The sequence below is a fragment of the Hakea prostrata genome, chromosome 11 (genome assembly GCF_041222555.1).
Source record: "Hakea prostrata isolate BN-2017 chromosome 11, UWA_Hpros_2, whole genome shotgun sequence".
Lineage (NCBI taxonomy): Eukaryota > Viridiplantae > Streptophyta > Magnoliopsida > Proteales > Proteaceae > Hakea > Hakea prostrata.
Window position 1 is genome coordinate 2,003,929 of NC_142610.1, and position 19,672 is coordinate 2,023,600.

At 39.9% G+C, this 19,672-nt stretch overlaps 1 protein-coding gene and 1 long non-coding RNA gene across 5 annotated transcripts; one reads left to right on the forward strand and one right to left on the reverse strand.

Annotated features, from left to right (window-relative positions):
- Window positions 1-174: 174 nt before the first annotated feature.
- LOC148999545 (MLO-like protein 13) lies at window positions 175-19,320 on the reverse strand. Of its 4 annotated transcripts, XM_089139736.1 has the most exons (14): window positions 18,929-19,320; window positions 17,073-17,130; window positions 16,707-16,909; window positions 16,466-16,582; window positions 16,009-16,069; window positions 15,828-15,928; window positions 3,045-3,119; window positions 2,861-2,949; window positions 1,382-1,431; window positions 1,244-1,284; window positions 946-1,155; window positions 797-864; window positions 560-620; window positions 175-454 (listed from the first exon to the last, which is right to left on the reverse strand). In XM_089139736.1, the coding sequence occupies exons 1-14, from the start codon at window positions 19,055-19,057 to the stop codon at window positions 176-178; spliced, it is 1,542 nt and encodes a 513-aa protein (XP_088995862.1). In that variant the 5' UTR covers window positions 19,058-19,320; the 3' UTR covers window position 175. The 4 variants fall into 4 exon arrangements, with proteins under 4 accessions (XP_088995862.1, XP_088995861.1, XP_088995863.1 ...); XM_089139735.1 differs by having other exon boundaries at window positions 797-1,155; XM_089139737.1 differs by lacking the exon at window positions 18,929-19,320 and adding an exon at window positions 17,255-17,472 and having other exon boundaries at window positions 797-1,155.
- On the forward strand, window positions 285-2,871 carry LOC148999546 (uncharacterized). Its single transcript, XR_016170704.1, has 3 exons — window positions 285-362; window positions 860-1,251; window positions 1,341-2,871. It is a non-coding gene; the product is annotated as an uncharacterized LOC148999546 (long non-coding RNA).
- Window positions 19,321-19,672: the final 352 nt, after the last annotated feature.

Below are 19,672 nucleotides of genomic sequence, written 5' to 3' on the forward strand. Positions count from 1 at the left end.
CTCTTCAATTGAGACTCCTCTTCCATCGTAACTGCACTTGACTTTCTAGTAGTTCTGAGATACCCTTCAATTGCCGCAATAGCCTTTTTGTTTTTGGTTGATACATTGAAGCTGAACAAATACCACTGAAAGCAAAACAAACGGCTATCACTGATGGATCGCTATCAAACAAAGCTCAAGATAAATTTTGAGTTTGCTCTGAATTTGGATGATCTGATGTTGCAGTTGCAGTTATGTCGACGACAAAGTTTGGGTCCTCCACAATTGAAGTATCCCCGACCGGATAATCTGCCATTGCCTGCATTTGAAGTGCTTGGGACTGCTGGCTCTGTGACCTCTGCTGAGAGAGCATATTCGATAAAGTACGTTTCTTTTTTCTCTTTCCTGCACCCCACGAAAATAACGATGCTTGCAAATTCTCGCTTACTATTGTTGGCTTGTACAAGCTACCCATCTTGATTCAGTGAGTAAAGCATTAGAAGTAAGAATCTCAAAACCCTTCCTGTCATCTTTCAAGTGTGAAAATATTTGTCTCAAAATTTTATTTGTAGAAGCTCACCTGGGTGACAATAGTGTACAGAGGTAAAGTGCTGTAGCTGCAGAGCACTTGAACAATCAACCTGAACTAGTAAATGGTATATGTCAATATAAGAATTGAAAAGGGACATGCTAATGCAGCAAATGGCATTATGGATATCAAATTATATGAATATTGTGTGGTGTGGAATTCTGCTCTTGTATGCAGCTTGATGAATGATGATGCATTGTATACTGAAAATATGCGTTAATCCATTACCCCATGATAAGCCTAGGAACGATGTAGCCCACTTTTTCCATGATGCATGAATGCAATCCGTAGGTACACTGGAGACAACATTGAGAGTCAAATTTGAAGTCGGCACAGACAGGAGAAGTGAGGTATGCATAGAAGAGCAAAATACTCACCCATATCCAGAAGAAGAAACCAATCTCAAATGAGTTTTGAAACAAGATGAAGTGAATTATGTAAAGAACAATGCTGGGACGGTCAAACCAGAAATATTTGTCAGATGGCCTCACTGGTGGTGCTGCGGGATTTTCAGTTCTCCTCTCTTCAACCTCTTCAGCTAAACAGGTAATGATGTGTTCCAACTTAGCACCCACAAGAAGTAAAAGCTGCAACTTCAATTCATCAATGATTCTGCATTTTGTTATCTCAAGGAACAAATATCATGATTCACATCTTCACGTTGAATACACTTACAATCAAAGGTAAGAAGGATAACCAAAAATACGTGTGCCATCCTGCATTAGCAACCCACAAATATGATGATTTAATATTTACTCCCCTGCCATTGAAGGTACAAGGATGGAGGAGGATTGGCGTGAGTCTTATGAATACCTTCAATATTCAGTAGCAGGAAGATCACAACAAACAGCCAGAGATACCAGCTGCAGCAAATCAATACGGTTAGTCCTTCCCCCCACCAAAAAAGGGGGAAATTATCAGCACCAGCCCCTGAGTTATCCACAATATTAATGCCACCCAAAAGTAGATCAAAATATCACCAAAGCATCCTACAGTTGGTGAATCTCTGCTATCTAGAAATGTCAGCAGGCTATTTTTTTCAAAGACAAAAATACCCTCCAGATAATGTGAAATGATCACAATCAAGTGGAACCCATTAATACTTAAAATTCTTTCTTTGTCCCCAGCTAGGTCTACCCTACCCTTCCCTTCCACATCCAAAGCATGAAAAAATAGATTGCTAGAAAAGAAAGAATCAACAGCTGAGAAGCAGAGTCTCCTTCCCCCAAGGCCACCACTCCCTAGGCTTTCCATCAAGATGGCATGTATACATTTTTTTTCTTTCCGTATTTTCCAGTTTTCCTTTTGTTCTATCACTTGGCCCTTTTCTGATTTGTTTAGATATGGGAATATGTTGTTGAACACTGACAGAAATCATTGGTAGAGCAGTTGGAGGCTTCTCATGAAGCAGAGTCGAAGCCAAGACTAATGGGAGGTACACCGTTACAGTCGCCAAAGGTCTCAAGGCTTGGTTCTTAATTGTCTTCTCTTAGCATCACTGTATTCATTCCCTCACCTCAGTCTGTGCTTTCAAGCCTACCTCTTGCATGTGACTTAATTTACTTCACCATAGGCGACATTCATTGTCTCACAACCAATCTTATCTCAATTAAGCTAGATTGGGTTAGAGATCTCACTAGCAGCAGCTATGGAGTCAGCATCTCCTCCCTGTTGCCAAGCACCTTTCAAGATGTCTCATTTAGATTAGTGTAATTGGTAGCTTCTGCCTTTTTGAGAACTTCATTCTCATAATAGCCCTGTTGCCTAGCATCTCTGTTACATGCTTTGGAAAGGAAAGGCTCTGCTTCTGAACTATTGATTCCTTACCAGAAACTTAGGGGTTCATGCTTTGGAGTGCTGACCTGTCAATAAATTGATTTTTCCACTTTCTTCACTTATGCATTGACACAGATTTTGTCTGTCAAACAGATTCCAGTGGTTTATGTGTAAAGAAGAATGCGGAAGTCAAGAGGGTACAGCATGGTGGAAGGGAGAAAGAAAGGGTGGTGCCGGAGAAGGAAAAGATGAAGATGAGGAAGAAAGAAAAAAAGTATTAATGGGTCCCACTTGGTCCCCCCCCCCCCCCCACATTATCTAAAGGGTATTTTTGTCCTTTTAAAAAAAACAAGCTGACATCACTAGATAACATAGATTCACTAACTGTAAGGAGTATGAATATTATTTTAATCTATTAAGGGGTGGCATTAATATTAGGGGGTAGCTCAAGTGCACTGACGATTTCCCAAAGAAATTAGTATCCCCATGTAAACCAAGCTCATCTTCTGAAGGTACCTTATACCAACTACTTTCTTAAAATCATATTCAAGTGTCCGCATCATGTAATTATGAAAATTGTAATCTGGGCGTGAAGGAAAGTGGGTCTGAATTGAAGACAAGGAATGGTATAGTCATGCATCTGCAGAATTCGTTAGAAAAATCATCCAAAAATATACAAACTAATCATGTAATATCTTACCGTGATAAATCCTAGCCGCAATGCAGTGTAATCTGACTTGGTTACAGAACCATAGAACTGCTTGAAGAATGACATCTGTGATCAAGCATGACGAAAATATAGTCATCAGTTTCCATATCAACCTTTCAAAAATCTAGAGCAATGTCTTGAGAATACTGTTGCGATTGGCCAATAAAAAATATTTTGAAAAGAAAGTTCAGCCTACCTTCCAAGCACTATAAATGATCAGTGACACGTCAAGACAAATTTTCACCATGTAAAATGTTCTTAGGCCAGTTCAGGGCCTAAACGTGCCTGGTTCACTGTTTTCTACGTTGGCCACTGCCTGGTAGACATGTGTCATGTTCAGAATTTTGAGCTCTTTGAAAAGACTGGTTTTGGGCCCCAAACTATTTGGAAGCCCTATTTTGCTGTTTTGATTACAGGAGCATTTTGGTTTTCTCCTTTAAGTAGGGTTTTCACCGGTACCTATATTTATAGTCTCTCAACAGGTTGAGAGGGGTAGAACATGATTAGGTTTGTATTCTCTTCTTCTTCTTCATAGGAAAACCATCTATGCTCAGCTGTGGACATACCTTTGGGTAAATCATGTAAATCTTGTCTTCTACATCCTTGCTAACAATATGCACCCTAAATCTATTAAAAAGAGGTAATGCAGCAGTGGAAACAATGAGTGTGGTGTGTTTTATTGGTATATAGATGTGGTGTTTTACCTTAAGACACATATCAAGAATGAAGAAATAAAAAACAACTAGGATTAATTTCTTGATATTTTGATAATCAATATAATGCGTCAAATGCATGTTGAATCTAATTCACTAAACTCACAAAGTAAATATATGAAAGAAACAGAAGTTAGATGACTTGGAAAATAAGCTAGGGGAAGTATAAACAGTAACATTACAATGGCTTTAGTAGATGCAAAATATCTTAGAACTAAAGATGGAGCTGAAGAAAGTTTTTTAATTTATAGGGGAGACAGGATGGATCTAATAATTAATCCATTTGAAAAGTTTGTCCCACAGGATAGGTATACATCAGACAGCAGCTCAACCTCTGCCTTTCCCTTCTACCCACTCACCTTAGGGGTCATTTCTGCACTCCCATGCTTGATCTTATCAGCAAGAGAGTCCAGCTCTAGAAAGGCAAGCTCCACTCCTATGCAGCTAGACTTGTTCTAAACAAATCAGTCCTCCAATCTTCCTACATCTACTGGTGTGGGGTCATTGCCCTCCCAAAACCTACCATCCATGCCATGAAATCTCTTATTTGCAGCTTTCTCTGGAACAGCCAAGAATCCTCCAGACTCCTTATCCCACTTTGTTGCTCCACTATCTGTATCCTGTAAACTCAAATCTGAAGGAGGTCTTGGCTTCCGTCACATCAAGGATCATAGTATTGCAATCCAGGTCAAACTCATATGGAAAATCTCCACGAAATAGAATCCCATTTCATTCAACTGGGTATACTCCTGCCTTGTTAAGCATGATTCCATCTGGACCACTACAATCCCCTGCAACACCTCCTGGATTTGGAGGGAACTCCTGACCCTGTGTGCACCTTGCTCTCTCAGCTTTGTCCTCCATTGCTGATGGATCCAATATATCCTTTTGGCTGGACCCCTAGCACCCTTCTGGTATACTCTTAACATTTTGTGGCTGCTGGGGCTGTTTACTCCTCAGGTTTACCCAAAGCTCCCTCTCTCTCCTTTCATTCTTTTGGGCTCCTGGTGTCTCCCAAATCCCTTCCCCGAGAACTAGATTCAATTTGGCCCTTACTACCACCCCTGCCTTAACCTTGCCCCCTCCCATGATAGACTTTTCTCTGGCTTCCAAATGAAAATGTCTTCATCTCCATGGCTACAACCTGGGACCATATTCGCCCCCCGATCCCCTCTTGTTCCTTGTTGCAATCTTGTTTGGTTCACTTGACGCATCCCCTACCATTCTTTTACACTTTGGAGATCCCTCACTCACTATCTTCCCACCCAATCCCTTCTCATTAACCACTAGATCCTATCAGCCAACCCCCCACATATTCTGCCCCTCTGATGAAGATATCCCCCATCTCTTCTTCTTCGCTCACCAATTCACCAGACCCATTTGGCAAAGAGCCCTCACATCCATCTAGCCAACATCTAGATGCCTTCGGCTGTTTGAGACCAAATACCATTGGTAACCTCTTCCATCAAAGGCCACTCCTTGGAGGACTCTGTTGAGAAATTGATGTTCGGTGCTCGTATCTCACAGATCTAGATTGACCGCAATATGTGCAGATGGATTACAAAATCCAGAACTCCTGACTAGATTTGAAAGGCCATCAGCATTGATGTTAGCTCTATAATTGCTCAGCTTCCCCATAGAATGTTAGCAGATCCCCTACGAACAAGCTCATTGTTATTACCTGGGCTTAGGATAGAACTTTATTGGCCAACCCTCGGCTTTAGTAGCCAAGCTTCCCCCCCCCCCGGTTACTTGTTTCCCTTCGGGGTGTTTATAATATACTTATTATTCACCCAAAAACATAGAAAGTAATAGACTTTATGCACATAAGGTTAAGGTAATGTGGGATGAAACAATGGAGGGAAGGAGAAGAGCAGAAACCTGAGGAGTTGCAGAGGGGGAGGGGAAAAATTACATTAAAAAAAAGGGGGGGGGGGGGGTAGGGGGAAGGAGGGAAGAACAGAGTTCCTATTCCATGTTCAAATGTTGATTACTAGCAGACATATTATAAAAGAAGTAGACTAAATAAGAGAACAATTATAATATGAGTCTTAACTATTTAAACTAACATATGCCTTATTCCAAAATCTATAGAGGCTTTTTCTTTCCAGAATTGAACTGAAGCCCTATACACCTTATTCCTAAATCTAAAGAGGTAAAGTCTGCAGACAAATTTCAGCCAATCAGCTTATACTCAGTACAGTTAAAATCATTGCCAAAGTGATTGCTCTAATCCTTAAGAGGTATGCTTGATTCTATTATTGGTATCTCTCAATCAGCTTTTATTCCAGGCAAATGCATTTGAGACAATATTTTGAGTTCTCATGAATTATTTCACTACACTAAGAAAAGGAAGAAAAAGAAGTAATTCAGCGCTGATGGCCATAAAACTGGATATGCATAAGGCATATGATAGACTTAATAGACTGTCATTCAAAGAATGTTACTTAAATTGGTCTTCTCTGATTTCCGGGTTAAAATGGTGATTTCATGCATTAACACTCTTATCTTACAGCCACGTGGTGAATGGATTAGAATTTGAAAATATCCAGGCTGTTAGGCAAATCACCCAGCTACCCTCATAAAGTTCTGACGACCACAAACACATACAAAAAGGATCTAACATTTACTCCTGTGACTAAGACAAACATGGATGTGATACAAGAGGAAATCCATATACAAGTATAGTCAGAGAGCATACGTTGCCCTGAAACAGTTCAAAAAGTACACAAAGACCCAAATCGAGGCACTCGTAAAATGGAAGATCAACATCGAACCAACACTCATGTAAGTACCACTCAAGAGCTCAAGAATGAAGCAAGAACAAGCACACAACACCCAGCATTTAGACTAGGACAAGTGGCACTTTGTAATTGCATGAAAATTCAAGTTTGTAATTTTTATAAACTAAATGAATGGGCAAAAGGGGCTGTTGGGTCAGATTTTAGGGGCGGAAACCAAAATCCAAGAATAATTTTGAAAGCCCTTATAAAGCCACTGGCTAGAGTGGCGGTCAACCATCAGGCAAAATGGCGTAATTGACCGCCACCATCACAAAAGCTTGGCACTGTCAAGGTCTTCTAGTCGACAACCAGGCTGATTGGTTGATGTACCAATTGTCCAATAATAAAGCCAAGCTGGCTTCTAACGTTATAGGGGGCTGGTTGACCATCACATAAAAAATGCAACCGTCCTCTATCCCTTGGGACCCAATTCAAACCCAATCTATTGGCCATAAAATATAAATAAGGGTCTTAATGACTCTCTTAAGCACGACAATTAGAGCAATTATTGACCCACTGATGTAACCCAGGGTTAGGTTTCGATATCCAGGATCTTCTAGTAAGGTTGCAGCAGCTATTTAGGGCTCTTAGAGGTTTTGGCTAGGGTTTTAAAGGCCCTAAAAGGTTGTTGGAATGCCGAAAACAGGTCTGAAATTTAGTAGAGTCCAAAATTCAACTTGAATTTCAAATCCTAGTTGAACTGGGATTTGGCTAGGGCTAGGGTTTGGGGAATTGGGCTGTTGTTCTGCGTCTAGAAGTGGTACTGCCTCTAACTGTAGCTTAGAACTGATTTACGGAAAGAGGGGTTAAGGTGTGAAGGAATTATGGTTTTCTGGAATTTTAAAAATTCTGCAACTTCATCAAACAAAGAAGATGAAGTGCAAACTTTTTAAAAGTCACTAATCAAGGTAGGTTTGCAGAAAATAAGGTTAGATCTTTGTTCAACAGGCTTGAGCAATCAAAAAGAGGGTATAATGGGGTGTTTTGAGGCTGGAATGGGGGAGTCCTAGTTGGGGTGGGATCTGAAAACGTGGGAAGAAGGGGTGGGGGATGGCTTATAAGGTTTGGGAAAGGAGGCTGTAACTTACTTGGGCAATTGGAAACTTGAAGGATGCTGCAGGACTTGATGATGGAGACTTCAAAACTTGATTACTGGTTCGAATGAATACTGGAATGAATGCTTGAGTGCTTGAAGAAGAAGAAGGAATTTAAAAATTGTAACAGTAGCTCAAACCTAGCCATAGGTCCCTCCCAAGGATCACACAACTATACCAAGTCTTTCTTCAAGCTTAATCAATTCATTAATCATTCAATCTGCCAAGTTACAATAAGACAAGGCTATTTATAAGCCACCTATAATCAACTCTTATTACTTGTCAAACAAAAATTTCTATAACTAGCTCCAAACTCAAAACAAACTTCTTTCAAGATAAGACTCCTAAAAATTAGGAACCATATCTTCACCTACTAACAACTCCAAATACCAACATAGCTCAACATCTAAGACTCCAAATTAAAAAATAAAAAAATAATTAAAAACAGAAACTATTCTGAACTCAACCATACTGACATAGAATCATTCCAAGGGTGAAAATGACCACTTTGCCCCTTTGTCAGATTCGGCCCCCCGGTTTGGGCCCTATTCTGGATGGGCTTGGTCCCTTCTGGGTTCTTTTGGGGCTGCCTGGGGGCTGGTTACATCACCCACATTAACACGTTTTTGCTATAGACTTTGTCTCCAAAAATCCTAAATCTCTTTGGAGTTCCATTCCCTTTTGACCAAGAAGGTACAAGAGTCGAACTCTAGGAGGAGAGCTTAGAGAATTGAAGTAAAGTGTGTTCACTGAACATACTCATACAAGGGTTAGTGCCACACCTATAGGTATTTATATTTTATGATATCATTTATTTGATTTTAGGTGCTCTTTCCGGGATCAAGATTCTTTAAAGGTACTCTTGCCTAGACCAAGGTTGTTGTAAAGGTGCCATGTTCCCAACCATTGTATTAAAAGGGAAATACTAGAGGACTTCTCTCTAAGGTTAGACAGATTAGGCATAGATTCAGTTGAATTGAACCCACTATAAAAATCTTTTTGCCTTGTCTAATGTTTTTATTGCTTTAGTTTTTCAACTATCAAATAATATTTTAATACAAGGCAAATCCACTGGTGTCAACCTATTTACCCCTCCTCTAGGTTAACTTTCATTTTCAATCGCCGTCAGAGCGGGAGCTCATTATTATTGACTTCTCTTTAAGTAAAAAGATCCATGGCCTTTATGTCCATAGCAGACTCAAGTCACTCAACACTTCAAGGCTACCATAGTTTGATGGTGAGGGCTTTGCCTACTGGAAAAGCCATTTTGAAAATTAAATTTGTGCACATGGCCTTGATGTCTAGGTTATAATCCAAAATGGACCAGTTGTTATCAAGGATGAAACCGGGAAAACCACTAAACCTAGGGAGAAATGAAACACATTTGAGAAGGCTAGGTTTCTACTGAACCACAAAGCCATCGTGTTCCCCTAATGTGCCCTGAGTGAGAAAACATATAATAGATGTGAAAGATGCAAATCCGCCAAAGAGATTTTTGACAAACCCTTGGTAACATATGAAGGTACTAAACATATTTGGGAAATGAACCTACACATATACATGTCACACCATGAGAATTTTAAGATGATGGAAAATGAGAACATCACTTCATAACTTAATCATCTCACTTACATAATCAATAAGTTGCAAAGTCTTGGCAAAGATTTTAGCACTGCAGAAGTAACAAGGAGAATCTTGAGAGCACTTCCACACTATCGAGGCCTAAAAGACTAGAATCCAGGAATCAAGAAATCTGTCAAAGGATCTCTTGTAGCCTATGAAGCTAGGTTAGAAGAGTCAAACGTTATGAAGCTAAGGAAGCAAAGGAATGCAAAAAGAAAGTCGTTGCTCTAAAATCTTCCAGCAGCGCAAATGATGAAACTGAGGATGAAGAAGATTTCAATCTGGAGAACGAATGTCCCTCATCACTAAAAGATTTCCCAACTTCCTCAAAAAGAAAATAGGAAAAGCCATCAAGGGATAACAGTTCCGAGATAGAAAAGGTAAGAGCACTCAAAGACAAAAAATCTTTCATTAACAACAGAGATATTCTGTTTTGAGTGTAGAAGATCAGCACACTTCAAGACATGTCCAAAAGTAGATGAGCCAAGTGAAGGAAGAAGGAAGCCTATAAGGACAAAGTAACATATGAGATAAGGCAACAAATATGAAGAAGAAAGTTTTGAAGATTAAGTCACAAATCTTGCCCTCATCGCTAATAACAACAAAGGTGTGGAGGTAAGATCACTATCTCACTATGAAGACCTGGACAATGTTGATAACGTTGATGAAGATGACATGGAAAAAGCACTTGAGGTCCTATACCAAGAAAGCAAGAGACTTGAGGTCTCTAACCTTGCCCTAAAGGAGTACAACCAGACTTTAAATCCCAAAGTTATGGAGCTTAATGACTATACTCTCAAACTATGAATTATAATGAAAAGTTCACTAGCGTGCCTATCTTTATAAAAGCCCAAAAGACCTTGGAAAACCTCTTGGGAACTCCCAGAATCACCCCAGACAAGAAGCACTGATACAATAGAGACCAATCCTAAAAGAACAAGGGAAAAGAAAAGATTGTTTACCTTTGAAAAAGGCTCAGCAAGCAATGCTCAGAAGAAGCCACATCGCAGAAAGAGACCTAGAAGAAGGATTGGACTATCATTTGAGCCCATCATGTGTAGAGTGTCTAGAGAACCTAGACGCACTTGATGCATACACACAGTGGGAGGGAATAATATGATAATTTCTAGAGCAGGAGAACTAAAGAGTAAAGACTTCCCCAAGGTCGACAAAACCCAAGGAGCTTCCCTCCTAGGCAACCTGCAGGACCTCCTAAACCTCAACCATATGAATATCCACCCTATGGATACTATGACTAATCATCAAGGGTACAGTCCATATGGATATGAAGACCCATATGCATATTTTCCACAACCCACACGCTACACTCCATATAATAAAGGAGGACATACCCAATGGACAAAGATCTTAAGAAGGACCAAGATAACAAGAGGTCTTTAATATTTGTGATCCAAGATTTTGAAGGCCTAAGGGTTATAAACACAATTGGCTACCCAAAGGAACAAATGGGTCTTAAAAATGATGGACCCATCAGAAAATGGGAACCATACAATGTTGATCCTGTCTTTGTAGGTGTGCTTGAAGAACACTATAAACAACGAATGGGATATTGATACCAGTTGTTCCAAGCACATGATATCCAACCCCAAGTTGTTCTCATAGATAAGAAAACATGATGAGGGTTATGTACCTATGAAGACAACAACAAAAGAAAAATCATTGGGATCAGGAAGTGTGACATGGGAGGAAACAAGGACTCTAGGGTGATTACCTCAATTTGCTGATTACCCTTTATATTCAACCTCATCAATTTGCCTAAACAAAGTCCTGGCTAGATCACTGCCTCTTCTTTTCCTGATACTTGGTACTGTAGATTGAGACAACCTAGTTTCTATTTTTAGGGTTGTGTGACTGTCAAGGAAAAGAAGACAGTGATATTCATGTAGCCTCAAGTGATTGAAGACCAGTAACAACATATTCAATGAACCAGTGCCAAACAGGCAAAATTTCGAACTCTCATGTAAGGGTTGTCAAGGCTTGTATGAGGGTCTCTAGGTTTCCAATGGGAATGTGGCTTTGGAAAGAGGGTCTATGAAAGGAACACAAGGATTGTTTAAAATCTGGACATTAACAGAATACTCCTAAAAGTTAGGAGGTAGTTGAGGGAAACAAGGACTCTAGGGTCAAAGGGGCAAGGGGAGGAATTTAACATTGTAATGTTTGAGGGAACGGAGGGAGCCTAAGGTAGGTGACTTCCTCAAAGAGAAGGCAAACGGGATTAAATGCGGAAACCTTAGTTGCAGGCATGGAACACAGATTGACCCCCTGGCTAATCCAACAATGGGCCCCAAGGTCCCTACGGAAGGTACTTTGGGCATTTTCAGCCCTAATTTAGTTGCTACATTTTATTTTCAGAATTTCTCTTTATTGTCTAAAGAGTTTCAGCAGCTAGGAAGTCCAGTTGAGTTAGATAAAGAGTCCCGAGCATTAGCCAACACATGCAATAGAGTTCTAATTAATAGAGTTTAGCAGGCCAATAGAGTTTTAAGTTACAAGTTTTATTCAGCATGGCTATTAGTGCCCTAGATCTTATATTATTTGGCGGTTGAGATTGATTCATGTGGTGGGATCTTAATCTATAAAGGAATCCAGATAAGTCTTTTAGTGTGCAACATATTCCTACTCTCTTGAAACCAAGTCAATTATTGAATGAAAAGTATAAGTTGCATTGGGGCTGGAGGGGCCCGGCAGTTTAGTAAGTCTCTGTTATTCAACATCCCTAGACACAGCTCAACCTACAGCCCACAAATCCAGCAACCAAGCAGAGCAGCAGAACCAAGTAAGAAACAACCAGGGCCCGCCCTTATCTACAGAAGGAACCCCCTCAGAGGCCTCCTGCCGGACAACTCCTCCCGCTACGGACGGCAGCGATTCTCAAACACAGACACCCCAGCACCACCCCCTACCAACTGTACTCTCTGTTTCTTCTTCTTTACAGCCCCAGCAGCAGCAGAATCCCTCCCATATTAGATCCCTAGTCCCCACCCTCTGCCTCCCCTTTCCTTCCTAATTGGATTGCATAAACTCCTCACCCCATCCCTACCACTGATTCCATCTAAAACCTAAAACCTTAACACATCTAAAGTTTCTGCACTTCACTTCTTCATTAAAAATTCTGCAATTCATCTTCAACCTCTATACCTAAACCCTCACCCACGCTCTAAATCCATAAGAACTAAATCTGAAATTACAAAGACAGCAACAATAGCCCCATTCTCCCACTTAATCGAAACCTAGTATCCTGGTTTCCAAACACTACTGCTAATTTTCAGATCTGGAACTATTTTACAGCAAGGTTCTAAATCTAAAAACCACAGCCCCTTTACCTCAAGCTTTGCTGAACCCCTTTAGGCCTTTAACTAACCCTTGTGAGCCCCAAAAGCAGTCGAGAACACTTCATTAAATTAGATTTAATTGCTAGCGGATTCTGGGCAGCCCTTAATTTTAGGGAAAAATCCATAAAAAAACCTAACCATAAATTTCGGTTTACATCAGCAGGTTTTCAGATTATGTTGCATTAATGGAAGTTCAAGGACTGTTCTGATACTGAACTTAAGGGGGAAGAAGATAGGGTCTCATCACAGCTGATCAGGGAGTCAGTTTTGAATGCTACAAATGAGGGAAACAGATTTGAGCAAATGTTTCAGCAGCTAACCAAAATAAGATAAGGGAGGAGGAAGAAGAACACGAATGAGAAAGGAGACCTAGATATTACTCACCAGACCTTATGTTTGGTAGCTACGATACTACCCACCTACTACCGTCTTAGATGACACGCCAAGACAGCTAGATGTTATCCACTCACGATGGAGAAGAGAAACAACTGCAGCTCTTGCAATCTGCAATTCCATCAATCAAATTCATCCTTAACAAAGTAACCTATGAGTTGCAACTCAGGGGACCACAGGGTTATACAGAATAAAAGAGTTTAACCTCCAGGCAACAAGGAATCTGTTACTTGGGTATCTACTAGGGGTTTGGGGGGCCCTGCGAGGGGGGTGTTGGAAGGGAAATCTGGGCTCTGACATTGCTACAAACGGCCCTCCAAATCTTGCTTTCTTTTTATTCGATGATTCGGTTGGTCCACCTTTGGCTCATTAGATGGCTCGATTTAAGTTGTCACGTGAGACTTAATTGGTCACATGTCTTATGAGCATTAACATGGAATTAGGAACCAAATTCTCCTACCATTTAAGTAGGAGTAGTGTTATGTTTCAGTTTCCTTTATTTTGTAGTTAGGTTGTTAGCTAAGTTTTAGCTAACAGGTTTCCTTTTAATTAGTAGGCCATTAACTGAGTCTTAGGAGTTAGTTCCTTTCTTATTAGAAATTAGTTTTCCTAATGTAACTTGACTTTATCCTTAGCCTGATTATAGCCTATAAATCCCCCATCATGGAGATAGCAAACAGGCTTTGAACAATTTTGCTTGTGTTGCAGTCGCCTTTTCCAGTGTAAGATAAGTCTCTTGCTCAGGGCTTCAAGTCTAGCTGATTAGCTCCATGGTGTTTAAAGTCCAAGCAGTTGGTACTTGGTGGACTGAATCAGACAAGTCCATGGTGTTTAAAGTCCAAGCTGTTGTTGGGACTCTGGAATCGGTCAATCCCTTGCCGGTGAGAAGCACAGGAGATTCAATTAAAGCTTCCACCTCAACAACTAAGTGAAGACTCATTTCCCATGCAAGGGTTCAGCCATACAAGCTGCTGCAAGTTTAAGATTGCAATAAGAGCAAGGAGATCCAGCTCAAAAACTAACTTTGGTTTTTCTTGATCTCCATTAGACCCATCTGTCCTCCACTTAAGTCTTAACCAGACCTGGAACTCCACAGATCCAACCAGCGTAGACATTAATTTTAATCCCAACTTCAGCCCTGGATTCCCCTTCCCAACAGTGTGTACACTTGATCAATTACAGCCTCCTTCATACATTGGAATACTGCATTCGCTCAACACTAAATTCACCCCAAAAAGCTAAAATCCAGCAACTCAAATTCTACCCTTTACAACCATTAAGATTCATTCATTATTTGGAGTACACTGTCCGCCATACATATCCCACACTCAGTTCCTATCTCAGCCCTGAACTCCCTTGAAACCCAATAATCCAGCAGGCCCTAACTATGCCTAGCTTTGTGATATCTACCACCTTATCCTTTGTATCTTCCGTGGCTGTTTCTAATATTTCTACCATTTAGTTGTTTTTCTCATAGGTAATTAGATTAGGATCTTTCCTTTTCCATAGATTGTGCTCACTTGACTGTATGTTCAAACCACGAGACAGTTTGGCTCTCATGACACTTCTGTTCCAGTCTTTCTTTTCTTTTTTCTTCTTCTCCAGGCTATCTCTGATTTATTTCTTCTGTTCCAGTCTTTCTTTTCTTTTCTTCTCCTCCAAGCTATCTCTGATTTATTTCTTCTGTTCCAGTCTTTCTTTTCATTTCCTTCCCTCCCTATCCCATAAGTACAAGGGTAATCACTGTTCTCAATAGTGTTTTCGAGTCTTTCCTACTTCAATTTAGTTAGAAGCATCAAATCACTCAGTTGTCCAAATGCTTTATTGATCAGATGAGTGGAAGGAAATCATTCACCTAAAAAGGTCAACAATCCCCAAAGAAAGAAAAAAAAAATGACTAATCTTAAGAAACTGCCAGGGACCTTAATATGTTTATCTTCTTTGTCTTTTTGCTTTCATTGAGCTTTCAACTGGTCCAAAATTCCATTTATCGGGACTAAACTTAGTGGATTGATATGGCACCATACTGACAACAATATGGAAGAATGAGCTGTGTGTTTGAGAAACAACCAAGGGATCATTTAGATATCAAATAAAATGATTTTCTGTAAATCAGAGACAAGTATTGAGCTTCATGTAATGAGATCTCTTCATTTTTATTATCTTTGTTTGACAGTCGTAAGGTATTCAAGTGGGGCTTTCTTTTCCTCTTTTTTTTTCAGAAAATGTACAGGAACAGACAAGGAATATAATTTGAGCAAGTAGTTGAAAAGGCTATTAGTAATAAGAAAAATAACCAAGTTTTTATTTCCTAGGGAGAAGTGACTGCATTCGAGTTCTTGAAAAAGTAATACGGTAAGCATTCTGGTAGAACCTACTTGAAAAGGAAGGGTGAGCAACAAGGGAGAAGTGAGTTCTGCAACTTTTAGAATGAAGGAGAGGTTGAGAATGATTGAATGAAGACTCACCATCTAAGAAGGGAGGTAAATGTAGCTCCACAAAACTAGAAGCTCATCTTAGAACATTAGATATCTCAATCGACTCATTCCCAGATATTCAAATTCAAAAGAAAAACAAATATTGTTCTGAGAATAGAAAAACTATAACACCTTGTATAATGGTCCAACACTAGTCCTTTAATAGGATCACATTTATCTGATACAGATTTTGGTTAATGAAAAATAGATACATGATTATTATTAACTAGGTGTTTCACATGCTGCCAGTGCCAGATTTGCATAGACTTACTGATTGAAAAAAGTTGAGCTACAGCAGAAATATTAAACAATGAATATGGGCATAAAAGACTTACCATCCAGCTGCCAACAGCTGACTTCCTCCAATATCCTATGGCACGCTGCTTGACAAAGTCAAGATTATGACGAGCATGTACAGTTGAAGATGTTGTGGGGCCTGCAGATACATTTATCACACCTTAACTTATAGAAACCAAATTAGTCCTAGACAGCTGCTGAAATATATCTGTCAATTACCCTTTTCTTGGTTCCCAATCTCATGCCTTATTGAATCCTCCCAGTGCTTCCATTGGCGTACCTACAGAGTATACAAAGATTACCTTTTGGCTAAAACGTGTGAAAATATGATGATCTTTCCAGCTTATAAGTTGCAAATAGATATACGTGAGAAAATCATGTCTAGATTTGATGAGCATTTAACAATGATAATAGAAACACAAAAGCTCATAAAATGGCTTGCATGAATAGGCCTCCACAATATCCCTCATTTAATTTGAACACACATGAAGCTAAAAATGAACCCTGCGAGGTTTTACTCAAGTTACAGGAAAAAGCGTGAAGAAATGGAATGACCTAGCAAATCTCAAATGATCTATTTTAAGTGAAGATCCAAAGGCTTAGTGGAGATTTTGCACCAACCAGAGGACTAATTAATTCAGGCTTTGTTTATAATAAGAGCATATGTGTGAGTTACCCTTGCCCCTCCAAGAAGCATAGTAGTCCCGCAAAATATTACATGGACGACTGCGAGCACAAATATGAAAATATGTAGCTGGTGTAACGCTTCCAGCGATAGTAAAGGAACTGTTCCCTGAAACAACAATGAGACAGCAATCAAGAAATTAGAATTCTCAATTACCTCGATTGTTGGTTCAAGGTACCTAATATCCAAAGAAGAAGATGATGATGTATGGATAGCTTCCAGGGTTATGTACCTTGGCACACTGTACAGAATTTGCAGCCTCAGATAGTAGCCTCCTCCCCTTCCCTTGCGGCTCGGATCCATGAGATGAAGGGTGTTCGCTATTCTCCTTGCACGGGAGCATGATAGACTCAAGATTTTTTGCGATACATAAACGGCCGATCAGACCTTGGAAGACGGTTAATAGCAGGGAAATAAAACCCAGAAGCATCAATTCTGCAATCAGACATTACATTTGAAGGGTTGAAGCTTTATTTGGAAACCATAGTCGGAACATTATTTATTGATTGCATTACTGTAGTAAGGTAGGGTCTTCAGCCCCAGAAAGAAAGAAGAAGAAGAAGAAGAAGAAAAAAAAGGTTCTGAGTTCAGTTCAAACCTTCTTTTAGCTTTTCCAAAGCCTCAAATAGCGCTGGCTGATCATTTTGCTTCAACCACTGAAAGCAGAGCCAGCAGGAACGAGTGCCAAGAATTGCACCAGTCAGAAAATTATTGGTTAGTAATTCAAAGCCTCAGGCAATCCATCCAAACAGAGATGCTACATTTAGGTGATGATGATACATTTTAAAATGGAAGAGTGAAATTTTCAGCGCCAACCCTTGTGTTGACCTGACCTCGCCGGAGAGATTGCAGCGGCACTGGCTGCCGCTTCTCCCTTCTTCCGCCATTGTAATCCTTCTTATGCTAACGAGTCGTTACTCAACCATGCATGCTAAGTAGGTAACACTCTTTCTAGTCTACTGTTACAGTCCCCGAACCGAACAAATATCGCACCGAGGAATAGCCGGGAAATGGAAGACGAAAACAAGAATGAAAAAGTAAAACTCGTGGGGTTAAAACTGGGATTTTGCATGGTTGCAGCGGGCGATGAGACGATCCATTACTAACCATAAATTATGTGGGTCCCACACATAAAATTTTTCCCTTAACACAAAAACACGTGGGCCCATAGGTGAAATTTTGAATTTTATTAATTTTTTTCAAAAGTGTTTTTCATCTTTGGGGAACTAGCAGCGTATTGGTCGTAGTGGTTATTCACTAACTAACCCACGTGCAAATTCATCCAACTTAGGGTGAGGATCAACAATTACACTCTTTTTGCATAGTTTGGCGGCCGATGAGACGATCGGACATTACAAATCCATAAATTTCATACTGGGGAGTCATAATTTATAAAATAAATGTTTGGTTGTGGAATAAAAATACTGATTCACCCTAAAAATCTTATTTGATCAATGTGATTTTTGGTAAATGTGAACAATGTATAGCTTTTGTGGGGAGAGATGAACCGGACTCGCAGTGGGGCAGCTCATATTTACTATTCACTAATTAACCCACGTGCAAATTCATCAAACTTAAAAGTGAATTTCAACAATTACACTCTTTTATAAGGCATGTTTGGTTACATGAGTTTGGGAGAATTCAAATATCTAAAAATTTCAAATCTATGGAGTCATAATTCATAAAATTAACTGTTTAGTTAACTGAACATGTGGAATGAAATATGTGGATTCATCTGTAATTTTTGTGAATACATAAATATTTATGTTTTTATAGTAAAGATGAAATCTCTGAATTTCACATCATACCCATAAATATTCACATTTTAGTGTAAAAAGATGAATCTCTAGATTTCATGAATCTTAGTTGGGTATAAATCTCGTACTCATGAATCCGAGATTTGAAATTTTTGGATTCATGTAACCCAACAAGCCCTTAATTTAAATTGAATCAAGCAATGAATCAGGCCGGTCCTTAATTTAAATTGAATCAAGCAGTGAATCAGGCCGATTGGCGCGTTAATTAAAGTGCATCGACATAAACCTAAAAATCTCAAACTCAGTTTTCTTTTATGATCTTGCTTAGATGCTGTCCATTTCTATGGTCGAGAAAAAATCTCAACCACTCATTTTTGAGTGATCGATATCTATTGGCCGCATTAATGCGCAGCGCTGAAGTCTTTGAGGGAGATCTAGAGGACGAACCTTTCCTGAAAACATTCCTAAAAGGAATCAGGGGTAACTAAGACTATTCACACCATGAATGTATCATGTCATGTCATCCATTATGTAATAGCAGCAGATGGGAGATGGCCGTCCCTTACTGTGGACAGTAGAGAAGCCACTCCAAAGCCAAGAGGACATTAATAATTTTGCATAAGTCATGCAACGGCTCAGGGGGTGGTTTCGTGTTTATAGATGAAATGAATGCAGGAGAATGCGATGGATTTGGTACCTTTCCGAGCTGGTGAAGTAGTCGCGCAACGATAAGAGAGATGAGTACGATGACTGCGCATAGCGCGGCCACCACCCACGTCGGAGTATACTCCAGAGATTTTGCCTCTACGGTTGGTGGTGCTTGCATGTCCGCCTTCAGCAGCAGCAGCAGCAGCGGCAGCCACTATAAATGCCATGGCCATATTTACTTAATCAAATTGCCAAATCAAAAGCCCAACAACAAGAGCAGTCGCAGCCCAAATAATTGATTGAGCTGCTGCTGCTGCTGCATGTATAGAGAAGGGAGCCAGGGAGGGAGAGAATGGATAAGAAATTAAGGAAGGGATCGCGAATATAGAAGGAGACTTGTAACATTGGTATTGACACAAGAAAGAAACTGCCCCCACTTCCAAGAATAGAATAGAAAAGAAAGACAAAATTTTGTTTCTGGGCGCTGTGCCGCTGTTGGTTTCATGGTTTGGGAGTGGGAGCCGGAAAGAAAAGATGGTGAGCCAAGGAAGGCATCATCTATTTTTTTAAATAATTTGAAAAAAAAAAAGAAAAAGGAGAGGCAGAGGGGAAAGTATGATCAGCAAGCAAGCAAACATGGAATAAATGATTTTACATATTGGAAAAGAGAATATTACATAATACAAAGAGGGGCTTCTCAGAGAATACTAGAACTCTGACCTTCTACTTTGAAGTATTGGTTTTGTACCTAACCACCCCCTCAAAGTTTAGTTTTCCTTTTTCAGGGAAGGAG